Source organism: Betta splendens, chromosome 2, assembly GCF_900634795.4.
Source record: "Betta splendens chromosome 2, fBetSpl5.4, whole genome shotgun sequence".
Lineage (NCBI taxonomy): Eukaryota > Metazoa > Chordata > Actinopteri > Anabantiformes > Osphronemidae > Betta > Betta splendens.
In genome coordinates this window covers 24,763,549-24,777,707 of record NC_040882.2, presented here as the reverse complement: position 1 = coordinate 24,777,707, position 14,159 = coordinate 24,763,549, and the positions used below count along the sequence as shown (strand labels likewise).

General features: G+C 47.5%; 2 protein-coding genes across 51 annotated transcripts in view; one reads left to right on the top strand and one right to left on the bottom strand.

The window, feature by feature from the left end:
- Positions 1-14,159, top strand: part of LOC114851386 (5,6-dihydroxyindole-2-carboxylic acid oxidase-like) — a 323,305-nt gene that overhangs the window by 56,295 nt on the left and 252,851 nt on the right. The window lies entirely within an intron of this gene.
- LOC114851385 (receptor-type tyrosine-protein phosphatase delta-like) overlaps positions 1-14,159 on the bottom strand; it is a 269,652-nt gene that overhangs the window by 66,135 nt on the left and 189,358 nt on the right. For all 49 annotated transcript variants that reach the window (XM_029143182.3, XM_029143203.3, XM_029143194.3 and 46 more), the window contains one exon: positions 9,905-10,087. In XM_029143182.3, coding sequence (XP_028999015.1) covers positions 9,905-10,004 — 100 coding nt within the window. In that variant the 5' untranslated portion in view covers positions 10,005-10,087. The remainder of the gene's footprint in view (positions 1-9,904; positions 10,088-14,159) is intronic.

Genomic DNA, 14,159 nt, shown 5'->3' with positions numbered 1-14,159 from the left:
GTGTGAAGCCCTATCTGCAATGCCCACTATAATGAAACGCTGGGAGGTGAAACTCAAATAAATAACCTAATTAAACCTAGCAAACAGGGACAAAGGGGGGAAAAATGCACAAAAGGCCTTTTGCGAGGATGCCAGAGGAGGAACACTCGCAGATGGCAGCGAGGAAGTCGAAGCGGTGCTGTGGCATGACGCCCATGCCTCCTTCTCATCTCAGTATTTATAGTACTCCTAGTGGTGCTGTTGTTCAGCCCAACGATGGCCTCTTTGTGTGATTTGGAACAACATCGTATGACAGCGTATCCTTTTCCTGTCAAAGCACTGATTTTACATCAAGAATTGAACAATGTAAGAAATGAAACTGTCCCTCGGGAAGAAAAGATCTCTGATAAAGCTGAAACGCTGAATAATGGCTCCTAAGAGAAAATCCATCCTGGCTTCTCGCTCCCTTTCACCACTTTCTGATTTTGGGTAAAAGTTGAAGCAACTCTGATTGGTCTCATTAGGGCACAGAATGAAGAATGCCAAGTGTGATAATTATCGGCGCACCCCTGCAAACAGAATTGAGTCGATATAGCAAAATGTCAGGAGGGCATTAGCGGGCAATTATTAATCCATATCAAGCTGGGTGGACAATTTAATTATCACCTAATCAATAATTCCAGATCTTTTACAGATGTAGAGCAGTGGCCAGATCTGCTGGCTGAGAGGCAGCAGCAGGGAGCGCGTTTTACTGTCCCTGCATATGTTGGGAGGAGATAAAAAGCTCCGTACCGGGCTGTTTGAAACCACCGTGAGGCCATTTTGACCCTAACACAAATGTTTTTGTTTTTGTACTTTTTGTAAAGTCATTACAACAAGACCTTGATTAAAGGTCCAGTGCTACTTCACTAATAACTATAAAAGGTCAAACACATGTGAGATTCAGTGACTCACACAACTCTAGTTAGTTCAACTTTTATCAAGGGTTTTGAGTCATATTCCAGGGGCTGTAGTGATATTGCTTACTTTCTCAATGCAGCCCAAATAATTAGGTTCATTGTACCTGAAACAAACTATCTCAAATAATGTCAGTCAAGCCTTTGTGCGAGTGATGAAACCCAATGAATGCAGTGTAACAGGCCCTTGTGGATTTCAAAGACGCCACACAATGAGGCATGGCAAAACAAAAGTGGCTGTCTTCCATGCGATAGCAGTCATCTCCAGATAAGAACACCCTCTCATGCTTCTGTTTTGCTTTTGTGTTTGCTATTATTGTGACTCCCATCTCATCCCTTATTCGCTTTAGTCGCTACGCAGCCATTTGATTACTACTAAGTTGCTGGACCGGGGTTATTTGCGATGCTTATTGCTTTACTGTCTGTAGCGATGGTGGTAGAATTCTGTCAAGTCTCTTAGTTTTCAATTTGTAAGAATAAAAAAATAATGGTGACTACAAATAGAATGTGATTAATTCCTGCAGTCTTGCGATGTTGACTTCCAGCTTTGATAAAAGTCGCTCGCTGGCTAATACTTCCTACATAAAAGACTTTTGTCATTGTGTGCATCCAGAGACTTGGAGCAAGATCAAAATGTGACATTAAATCCAGACTGCAGTATCTCTTAATCTGTTTACCTTTGACTTTCATTACCAAATTTCAGATTCTTGCAAAAAAAGTTGAGATCGTTTAATAAGATGTCAGGAACCTAATCATATCTTTAGGATTAAAGTTGTAGGTTCCGGGATTACTTTTTAGAAATTATCTTTGAGCTGTATAAAAATGAGGAGGAAACAGAAAAGAAATCCCTGTAGCCCAAATTAGCTTTTCCTTTTCATTCGTTCCTAGCACCTTATCTGGATCAAACGCCTTTGAAAGTCAATCCAGTCATTCTTTCACTTAATCTGTCCACACTCTTTCTTGCTCGTGCTTTGCTTTCTTCTCTAACTTATTCTCCCGGTACATATCCCCTGTGTGATACAGTCTGCTCTGTCAGATGTTAATCTGGCACGTTACAATAATGCAAACTGATGGGTTTGTTAAATGTTTTCTGGACTTATAATTGTTTCCTGCGTTTTAATACTTATTTTCTGCAATGCTCAGATTGAGTCTCTTGAGTTTTTTGTGTGTTAGTAGTTCATAAGCTCATTCGGCACTAAAGGGAAGATGACTTGCCTTTAAGTAGTTGTACTTTAAATTTTCTATTGTATTTCTTTCTGCCAGAGAAGTGTGTTTGTCAGACACTGTCAGGTTGTTGACTATAAAACCATGTGCAAACATTTAATAGATCATGGTTCTACTGGCTTCTTTGTTTTCTTTTACTACTAATTATCATCTCCCATTCCCAATATTCTCTTTGGTTTGGCTGGCATCGTTTAAACACCAAAACAAGTGGGCCTGTCCCTCAGGGACACAATGGCGAACTACAGTTTCCCCTTTCTGTGTGCATGTCTCCTTGAACAATCACACTGAGGCAAGGAGCGCAGTCAATTAAATTGTGCCATGTAATGAGAGCCCACAGATCATGTGGTGTGAAATTCCTGCCTTAATCAGGCAGGTGCAGGAGGGACGGCGACGTGCAATATTCCACGAGGCTCCGTGATAATGTCTCAAAGAGAAGAGGAAGGATGTTTCTGTGTAGACATAAATCTCCCCACCGTCAAGGCTGCTCAACCTCTCGCCTCTTTCTCCAGGTAAAGGAATGGTTAACGGCGTGGGGACTGAATAAGATCAAACTTATTTCAGGTGGAGATAAAATATGTTGGACTGAGACTTCTCCTGGATCTGTAAAGATTTGTGGCGAGGGAGAAAAACCAGATAAGGTCTTATCTTTGTAGGCAAATGACCACTCTGAATTCCACTGTCACCCCACATCTCTGTCGTACATAAATGATCTGCACTTAACTTGAAATATCCTTCATCATGATTCAACTGATGAGGGTAATTAATTAGCTGATGAATGACATGAAAGATGGCGCCACAGGAGGATTAAAGCTGAAGGGAAGCAGAGTGGTGGCGGCGTGTCGTGATGGATGCTCTCTAAACAGCTCATAAATGCCCCGGGACCCTTGGCTAATTGTTGGTGCACGTATGTGTAGAAGTGCATGCGTTTTCCACACGCCGTGTTCCAGGGTGTGATGGGATGGACACTTAGTGCTGCAGCATTAGTAACTAGGGCTTGGCGTGGTTTCAGCTGGAAAGCCTTCGGGCCTGTGGCCTGAGAGACTGCTCCCCTCCCTTCGGAGGCTTTCACTCTCGTTTGCCATAACTAATAAACCACACCACTAAAGCCGTGTGTCACAATAAATCTCGGCTCCTCAAACGGCATGACTCACTTGGTGGCGCAGAGAAGCCAACGAGAGCGAGCGAGCGAGTGGACGCGGCGCCGCCATAGAGTTAGTTAATGAATGAGCATGCAAGCAAACAAGCGAGGGAGCCGAGTGACAGGGGAGAGTGACAGATGTAGTGTGTGAGGGAGTATTAGGTGAGAAAGATGGCTTTCCAAAGACGGACTTTGAGCACTCGCTCCATCACTCCACCGAATGTAAATCAGCTGTGACAAGAGGAGCTTAAGGCGTAAAGATTCCCAATCGGCGTCAAGCGTTGGAGAGTGCTGTAGGTAAGAAGGTGGGGATGTAAGCTTTCTGGCTGGGACAGAGATTGCCCCGAGGCACTCCACGGAGATGAATGGTTTAGACCATTAACCCCACTGCAGAATCTCAACATACCCCACAGGCACACAAATGTGCTGCAGTGAGATCAGTGCAATGTGTCGCACTCCTAAGACCCCTGGAGTGAGACCAAAGCTCTGGCCCAGGGCCAGGTGCTACCCACACACAGCCAGTCCAGATGCATTAGTTCTGAGGCAGAGCATTCAAAACCTCTTTTATAATGGAAGAGTTATGTGCTATAAAAGAGCACAAACACCAGGGAGGTGATGCATTAAACAGTATGAAGGTGGCTCTTAGTTTAAAAAGATTATTAATACGATGACCAACACATTTAGGCATCGACCAGGTTCTGTTTCCTTTTAGGAAATGAAACGGGCTGAACCTCGGGACTGTAAATGCAACAAACTTCTGAAAGACTGAAATTGTGACCATGGGCTGAAGTCCTGTTTTACCTAAACCACGAGGTGACTCTTTGTTGCTACAGAACATAAATGGTGTCTGTCTCTGTTTCCCATTTTTAGCATGCGCGTCTGTAGTCGCTGTTCTGACTGCACTCTGCAGTAAAACATCATCTGTGCACCGGTATATTTCCGACCTGACTGGTCCAGTAATCCCATCGCTGCAGCGATAGCATCAATCCATTAATTGCACTGTCACTGTGGCAATGTCACGAAGCACCTGCACTGTTGCACCGTCCGCTGGCATCCGGCACCAGGGCAGATCAGACTCAGTGTGCGCCAGCGAGGCCGGAGTCGCGCCAAGCATGAGCCCGGCAGATGCAAAACAGCTGGCATTGTGCGCGGCTCAGCGGCTGATCCCGCCTTCAAAGCCTTTGTGTGAGCGTGTAAGAGGGCGAGTAAGAATAGAAAGGCAGTCTGGAGCGCAGCCTTGACGTGGCCGCTATTGTTTCTTTGGCACCTTAAATGCTCCAAGGACACAAAGGAGGCGCTGGGCTGACTGAAATCCACACCATCCCACAGCATGACGGACCTAAACATTTACGTAGAGGTATTCAAACGCATGGAGCTGGATCAAAGGGATTCTGGGAATATGATGATTGCCACTCCATTGGATTTCCAGTTTGGACTGCGGTGCTTTTACGCTGTCGATATTCCCGCTCCGATACGTGAATGGTGCAACACGCTTAAATTGCCCCACTACTTTCAAGCCAATGTGTCTTGGAGGCATGAATGCGTTAGTGGGTGGTGGGTTAGCCTTTAATTACCTGCATCTGGGCCTGTACAACACCTCCGTATTGTATGTGATTATCTGCTTTTCTTGAGAGTGGGAGGGTCAGGAGTGTGGTGAAAATTGCTTGGCTTTTGTGCGATTCTGTGTTTTAAGCACAAGCCGAAATGACTGCAATCCATAGATGAGGCTAATGGGCCTAAATAATACACTTGGGTGTAGTTGCCAAAGAAACAGCATTCATGGAGTTAATAATGGGCCTGATACAACCTTTAAACATAATTGCACGGCGCATTGTTGACAAAGTGTCGGTGCAGACATTTTCATCCAAAGAAAATGATAATGACGTTTTACTCAGTTCAAGCTGCGAGTGCGAGGCGTCTTGCGCGGCACTGATAACATTGTTTTATCTCGGATTCACAGTCTTGTCACAAGGTCTTCATCCAAACAACTAGATGGTAATTAAGTGCTGGCAACCTCAGCCGAAAGGTGTTTTCATCACATTTCTTTGAAGTGCGAACACGACGTGCGCTCGCCTCCCTATAGATGCTGATGCTGGTTTTAAAGAGCTGCTCCGCTAAGACGCATTTCGAAATGAACAAGTGGAGCCAACAATGAGATTTCCACTTGAGCAGTGTCCGGCAGGATGATGAACGAGCTGGCAGAGTGATGGAATTGCGGTGATTTAAAGTTGGATGGGAGCGACTCGCGGCTCTGTCCTCTGGGTGCGATGCTGCGCTCCCCGCGCGGCGTCGCGGGCGTGTGAGCGGCGTCTTCATTTGCATGGTTGATTCAGTGTGTGTAGGCTGCAGCCTTACATGCGTGTCTGCTGGAATCACAGCGCCCGTGCGTGCGAGTCCCTGCCAAAACCGTGTAATTAGTCATCTCTCTTATTTTTTAATTCACCTGACGCGAACAAAAGAATGCGACAGCGGTGTCAAGGCCTCGTAGCGCGTCTTCAAAACACGCACCTTTTTACTGGGACAAAAGGAAAACACCCTCCGCAGATTTAATCAACACACACTGTCACATTAACCCCTCGTCCTTCACCGTTTGGTGCCTTTAAGCGCAGCATCGTGCATTGAAACCGTCTACATTTGCATTACACATTCCTCTCTGCAATAAACCCCTTGGGAAGTTTCCAATCGCTGTCCTACCTCTGCTTCAGGGGGGAGACAAACGTCCCCCTCGTATCGAGCAGCGTACGCACTGATCGAAGTTCTAACATATACAACATAATAATTAATACCTGGAATATCGGACCTAATGTGTCCTTTTCCCACAGTGGTTTATACGTTAGCTCTGAGAGACTATAAATGTAAAAGGCAATGGAATAGACTCAATTTAAATCGAATTAGCATGCGGGGAAATTAAGCAGAGGGATTTAATTTGAGCTGTTGTAAAAATGCTAATTCCAGTACAGCCTGGAAGCTCATATGCAAATACAACACTATTTTACAATAATTCATATTAGACCAGGCATGCATAAAACACACACATTACAGCCCGATGTCATCTGGGGAGTGGGGTATCATTAGCTTTCCGTCGCGCCACAAGGTGATCTATGTGTGCACGCATGCGTGGCCGCGGACCCCCTCGCTTCGTTCCTGTGTCGATGGTGTAGGTGGCCTCTCGCTTTAAGGTGTGTGTCTGCATTTAGGTAACAGCCCGCTCCATCGTGCATTTCGCCACGTTCTCGTGCACTACTGTAACTAACACACAGTGGCGTTATAAACAAAATGTGATGCAACTGGCAGAAGCTGTTTGGATTATTAGTGCAGCGCTTCCAAACAACGCGCTGTCATATAGAGTTATACATGCTCCTGGATCATAAATGCTTCATATGATGAAAACCCCAGAAAAAGGTGACTAGTGCAAAAGTAGCATGGAAATCCAATTTTAAACGAGGGAAAAGCCAATCTGTCATTCTGATTAATTAGCTAAAATTAAAAGCAGACCATCTTTGTTACAACATGAGTCATTTGCTTTCTCAGCACAAACACAGCCTTTGCTTTGCTTCACCTCTGATCCTGGGCTCTAAAGGACAACACGTACGTCGGCCGCCTGTGGATGTGGGGGAGCGTGCGCGTGTGCACACCCGCCTGTAAATAAAGTGGAGTGAGTGATGAGGTTTGGGCGTTAACAACTTAATGTTTGGAGAGGCTGGAGGAGCCTGTCGATACTCATTTGACATGTTAAAGAGAAGCGTGGCCGCCCGCTGGTGCTCCCCATGCCTCCACCAACTATGGAAGGAATCAATTAAAACACTATTAGGCCCAGGGTTTGACATGGTCCAACGCAGCATGAGGTATGGCAGGCGAGGATGCCTGTGGGTGTTTGGACTGTGAGCCAGTTTTCCCTAAAGATCCAGCCCACCACTTTGCAGCTCAGCATATTTTTAAAAGTGTTGCTTATTTTTGTTAATTTGTTTCTCCGCTGTTTTCACGTGTGCGTTCCAGCCTCTCTGAGCAAAACGAGGTCTGAGGGGAAACATCGCAGTCGCACACATTCGTCACACAGGTTCGTTCTTGCTTCATATCAGCGTCAGACTCGTGAAACAAACAATCTATCAAGTTAATGAACAGCCAAGTAATTTCATGCCAAAGTTTCCGTGCGCTTCATCCCTGCCCAGGTGGAGATGTTAAGCGCTCCCAGCGCCGCTCTCATCCTCTGATGCTTCCTTTTTATGCATTACTCTTACGCAGATGACACACAGGAATTGTTTGTCGCCTCCCTGAGCTTCCACTCTCGCGTTCTGTCCCCTTGGCTCACAAGGGACAATTATGCCTCTCTTTCAAGCGATTGCCAAGCCCAATTTGCCACACAAATTAAATGGGCTGCATTTGAAAAATGTGTGCGTGTGGGGGGGGGCAGGTTGAAGGAGAAAACCGACAGAGACAAAGGAGGCCAGAGAGACACGGTGACGAAGTGCGGGTAAAAGCAAACCAACACGTAGCGACGGAGCTCTGAGCTCTGATCCCCTCGTCTTAGGAGCTCATTTGGTTGGACTCCCATTAACAATAATGGTGTTGATCCAGGGCCCGAGGGGCTGCCGTGTCCTGTCCACTGTGTGGGGTGGTGAGTAGGACTGGCCATCTGTTGAGCAGGCCGACTCAGCCATTTTCTGCTCTCGCGTGTCTCATATCCTCCACCGCGTCCACCGCTCACGCCCAAATGGCTGCGTTGCACCGACAGAGGGCACTTTCCTCTTTGGAAGCGCAGCCTCGGCGCTGAGGGGTTCGTCTGGACCCACTAAACCGGGTGAAGGTCGTTTTGGTGCGGCGCAGAATCGGGGAGAGACCCGGCGTGTCTGGTGGGTCTATTTACATATGCAGTGGCACAGTGGAGGAAGCATGTAGCCTGCGAGTCACTGGAAGGGGCTATTGCACGGTTTCCAAACAGCACGGAGCGAGAGAGAGAATGCGGCGCGAAGACAAAGAAGCAGGCGGAGAAGCCATGGAAAGAAAAAGCCCAAATAAGAAATGAGGAGAAAATTGGCGAGAGGGCGATTAGGAAGAAAAACAATGGAGCGGCGTTGGGAAGGGGAGGAACAAACACGTGCTTGTGGGAGATCAGGCTCTGCAGGAGGAGAAGGCGGCCAATAGAAATCCCCAGGCCACTCTGTGCCACACAGAGCGGTGAGCGGGCCTCGCTCCCGTGCCGTACCTGCGCCCGCGACCCCTGACCCCACGCAGCCCGGCTCATCAGCAGACCGCCGCCGCCGCGTGATGGGTTTGTTTTGGCTGTGAAATGATGACCCAGCACAGCTGTCCAAGCAGGACGAGGCAGCAGCTGCTAACAGCCAGGCGGCTTCAGGGGGAGGGGGGAGGTGGAGGGTTGAGGGGGGAGGCGGGCAGCCAGGCGTCACCCCTCAGACGGGACTCCGTTACACGGGGGCTCTAATGTGACCGTGTTATGTCTAGACATGAGGGGAAGTCTGGTCAGGACACTTGTCATCAGATGTCATGTAAATTCACACTAGACTGGGAAAGGTTCGAGTTTCTAAAGGATTCGTGCTAAAGGCCTGTTTCAACGCTAACGTTTATTGGCAGCCAACGTCGTTTTGGGAAGATCCCGTAATTAAATTGTGTCCGTAAATCTCGGAGCTGCACATAAAATGGGGAATAAAGAGAGAATACGTTTCTCCATTCGCTTCTCCCCTGCTGTGAAACATATGTTGCAGGAGGCAGCGAGGAAAAATAAAACACACTGGAACAGATTGCAAGGAACATTTCTCAAGCACAAAGTTGAAAATCTCGCCCATCAATTTCACTTTGCGTGGCTCGGTTGTGTATGACCTTGGGTGAATGATTCCTTCATTCGGAGATATTCAGCTGAACTGAGGGGATTTGAGTCGGTGCAAAGGGAGCAATAAAAGTTTTATTCATCCCTTTGTGACTCCGGCAGCTAATGATTCATGAATCTTAGTGTAAAAGAAAGAGAGGATGGCAGAAGGAGGAGGAGGGGGATGCTGTGGCGCAGGACCGGAGCTCAATGAGGTTTGAAAACTGTTGTCACACATCAGTGGGCAGGTGTCTGATGTCAAGTAACTCAATTCCAACGACTCTTCATCATGAGATTCTTGGCTGAGGCCTCAGTGTTTCTGCTCCACCATAGTTTGTGCAGCATAAAATAAAAAGTAGATGGAGAAGATGGACTTGGTCAGCGCTGTTTGTGCGTAGGTGGGACAACAACGCGTTTTCACTCTGTATTTTAAATGACTCCATTAAAATGGATAGGAACATGTACTGTTTAGCACATATGTAAACTAGTTCAGATAAAACCATGCTCATTTGCACACCTTCACCTTGATTGAATGTTTACATTGCTGAGTGGAAGGGGACTTAAAGTTCCACAACTAATACAGATTTAGCAGTTGCTCTAAAAACTGATGAATTTCAAATATTTGGATCAACGTGTGGTGCAGCTTTGGTGAGACTTGATCCCGATGCATCTACGGCGTCGTGCTTCCTGACGGCAGGTGTGTTTCCGGTGCGTTTCCGCCAACCACCGCCCCAAACCAACAGAACCCGCGAGCCGAGGCCCGCGCGGAGCCAGCGGTCCACTTACTTTGAGCGTCGGCGAGGTGGAGGAGCAGACCCAGGAGCAGCAGCGGCAGCAGCAGCGTGGGTCTGGCTCTGTGCATGGTGGGACAGCTTGGCACCAGCATGCTTTGGCAGCCTCAGTGGTGCTGGCTCACAGAGCCCTGTGAGTCAGTCTGGTCTGATTTCTCAGATGCAGGGTATTCACAGCCTATGTGAGGGAAAGAAGGGACGTGAAGGAGGAGGAGGGAGGGAAAAGAGAGAGAGAGAGAGAGAGTGAATGAAACAAAGCTGTTTGGCTCCATGGGTTTTATCTATCCCTGCACATTTCTGACATACCCCCACACAGCCTCGGCTGGAGCTGACAGAGGATGGGAAGAGGCTGACGTGCTCACGGGGCATGTTCTGACAGTTCTCTAAATGGAATAGTCACTTCACACAAGGCGTGTGCACATGTGCGTGAGGGAGAGCGGGCGAAAGCGCGCAGACCAAAGGGTGAACTAATAAGATTTTGTCTTTTGTCGCGAGCACCAATTAAACATGCTGCATAATAAGAGAGGATTTTAGTCCTCCTCAAATCGGCGTTGATATCTGTTTTCAGTCGGGAAATACCAGAAATAAATGCTGAGCAGCTCCAGTCGAGGCCAATGTGACCTATAAGAAACTTATATTATTATATTATTATATATATTATATTATTAATTATAATCCCACACAGGAGCTGCCTTTCAGTTGCATCCTGATGACACCACCACTCGTTTAATCTATGATAGAGGCTTTATTAGCGCTAACGCCTTCACGGTGATGGAGTAGCTTAGCTTCAGCACAAACACACAAACACACACACGCTCAAACAATAAAATCTATAAGGCAGAGTAGCCAAGTGTTGGCGTCCATGTTTGAGCTGGGCCGATACGCGGCCGCGTGGAAATCAATGCGATACAGCGAGTCGGCATTAGCTGCAGACTGGCGCTCTCTTGTCATCCATTTGCTTAAGCCAGAGCTTGATCCTTTGGTGATGGATGCTCTGCGGTAGTCTTCAGCTTGTAATACGGCTCCGGGATAATCCAAGTGTGTGAGGGCTTTGAAGGCGACGCCGCGCAGCTAGTTAGCACGTTAGCGGGTCTGCGCGCATTGTTCTGCAGGACGGGGCTGTTTGCTTTGTGTTACACACACACACAGCAGGCCGTGTTTCAGGAGTCTTGGGTTATACATTAGTGGCTAAAAATAATATCTTATTAGACTGCTTATCTGCAGATTTGACCCACTAAAATAAAAAGGAGAAGACACAAGCCCCCCTTAGCTCAATCAGTAAGCCCGATGGTGACAAAGTACCTCATTTCCCTGTTACCAATCATCCTCTTTCTCGCTCCTAGCGCTCCCTCTTTCATTTCTGCCGGCTATAAATGGCAGAAAAGACGGGAAGATAGCGCACCTGTCACACTCGATTTGTGTCGGGGGGAGATAGACACGACTACCTGTCTCCGAGCGCCGCAGGGCTAGCACAGCGGCGCGGGCGCGGGGGACGTGTGGCGAAGGGAATCAATTTGAGGCAATCTCATCCCCCGCTCGAACCGCCACCAACACACAGGCCGAATGCGCACACGCACACCGGCGTCGGGGAACATGAGGCAGAATTCTCCCATGAGCGGAGTTCGTAGCCACTGAATTTGATTGGAATTAACTGGACTGAAAAAGGCTGAGCGGGGGATGAGGCTGCGGCAGGTACAGCTGTTTGCCCCCATCCCCCAGTCATTGTTTTTCTCATCTACCTCTCCAAATCTAAGTGATAGCGTTTGGCTTAATTAATGATGTGTGAATTTCCATAATGACATGACATTATCCAGCACGCGACAAACAATACTCAGCAGCACCTCCATGCACACACGCTGGTAGAGGCAAACAAAACCATCTGTATGTTGTGTAACCACCAGCGCGACAACGGGGAGGCTGTGCCATGTGAGTAAATACAAGGAGGAGATAATGTGAGCTCGGCTGAAACGCACCCCTGAAACCTCCATTTACACCAAAACCAAAAAAAAGACAATGCAGTTAAATTTGGTTTTGATTTATGCAGTTCAACATTTTGTGTTCCTGCACATACCGCGTGTTCTCCGTGAGCAATTACATGTATGAGCATGCAGATGAGGTCTAACGAGGCTTTTTTCCTCCTCGCACTCGCCTCTTTTGTGTTGCACTCGGCACCTTCGTACGTTTGGAGGCACCGATGCCTTCCACTGGCCGTTTATTACAACAGGAAGGCAGGAAAAAAAACATCTTGTTGTTCTTCCTGAACCCCCAGTGGTATTATTGTGTTCCTATTCAGCGGCGCTTCATTCAAAGGATTTCTCTGCTGATAGCAATCATGCATTATTAAACAAAGCCTGACAACATGCACAATGTTAATTAGAAAAAGGGGGGAGTATGTGGCAAGAAAAAGAAAGAGGCTGTCGAGCTGTCTGCGCTCTCTCCTTCCCTATGATCCTTATCAGAAATGTGAAAGAGAAGGAGGGAGGGATGTTGATATTCTCCATAATGGCTGCTCTCTGTTCTCATTTAAGCGTGTGTGCTTGGTATTCCGCTCTGTTTAGACAAGGGGGAAGAAAACGCAAGAATCAATATTATTTATCATATATTTCAGCCGTACTGCAATAAACTCGTTATAGGAAAGAATGCAGGCGGACTAGTTATGAGCCCAGTGAAGCAGCAGGTTCACAAACATCGGCTCCACATGCCAGTGGTTTTTCCATCTTCTCCCAGTGTCGTAAGGTTTTGGCAAGCGAGTAGAAACCAGAGAGAAACAAACGCTGACATGAGAATGCTACTGGTGCTGCCACTTACAACAAACTCAGCTCGGGTCTCGAGCGGAGCAGTTGCACCACATTATGCTCATGCTTCGTGCAAGCCGGCTAATTTCACTTTGGCCGGCTCCGGGGAATTTCTAAGCGGGGTGTTTTTAATTTCAGCGTCGTGCGCACGCTGACTGGAAGTTGAAGGAAACAGCGGAGTTGGGCGATGTCATCCGACCAGAGCAAAACAGCCACAAAAAGTCCCTGAAATCCATTACAGCTAATGCCTGCGTAATTAGGCCGACACATGCGAGGACGCGGCACGGCAGCGCTACCAGGGATGCGTGCAGTTATTAGAGGTGCCCGTGGGGTTGTCCAGCCAGGCCGAGCCCCACCCCCCCCCACACACACACACCGCACGCAGGGGATGCGGCCGTGACCTCACAGCAGCATCACCTCGCTGGGACGCGGATCCTGACTCCTCTGTGGGGTTTTACCTGCTCACCAGTATGAAGGCCCACGCTCCGAGCTTAGGGAAATTACACCGATTGACTTTTGTCGTTGTTACACGGGTTCACTCCACGCTGTGTGTGTGTTTGAACAAAACTCTGTAATACATCATAGTCAATATGTTGTATTTAATAATTTCTTATTGTTGATTGGAGCATTATAGCGTTTTGTATTTACTCTCTGCACTGATACATACTGTAGAAACCCCAGTTATCCCACTTGATAATGTGCAGCTAGAGGACGTGCACTATACTTGTATTATTTGTATTCATCTCATTTATTGTTAAGCAAATGACTTCATTTAAACAGGCTGTTCAATGTTCACATATGGGACTATTATGTAAAAGAGTGCAGCTCTGCCTCCCTTGACTAAATGCCATTGACCTGCCCCTTGTTTGGTTCTCTATATAAATCCGGACCCCTTGACATGCCATCGATCCCTCTTTCTGAGCTGACTCATAATATCACGGGGACGGGAAAGGTTCAGGCGCTTAATGACTCATCATCGCTTCATCACACAGTGGAAGGGAAGCGCGCGGATCCCGTCGTATCAGCCTCAAGATCAAAACAACACGGAGCAGGGAACAGGTTGTAATGTGCTAACCCCCCACTCGCCGTGCTTCCAGGGGGCTTTAAGTATCATATGACCAGATTTATAAAATAAGCTCATCAAATCCACCGCTCCCCCACTCGCATGCATCCACAGACACAGTTTCTACTTAAATCCCCACTTCCCGGACTTTAGAGGTTAGGTTTGGGGTAAATCACAGTGGGTTTCACAGCACATCCTGGCTGCTGAGATCTTCCATCGCCTCTGTTGCTCTTTGTTTCGTCTCTTTTTCACCACACAAGGCATCATTTTCACGTGAAACGCTCCTCTTTGCCTCGCCGCTTTTCGCTAGCGCGTTTCTTCCCTCCGTTTTTGCCTCCTTTTTCTTCTTCTGCCTACGATTGTGTGATTTAAGACCGAGTGACAAGGCTGTT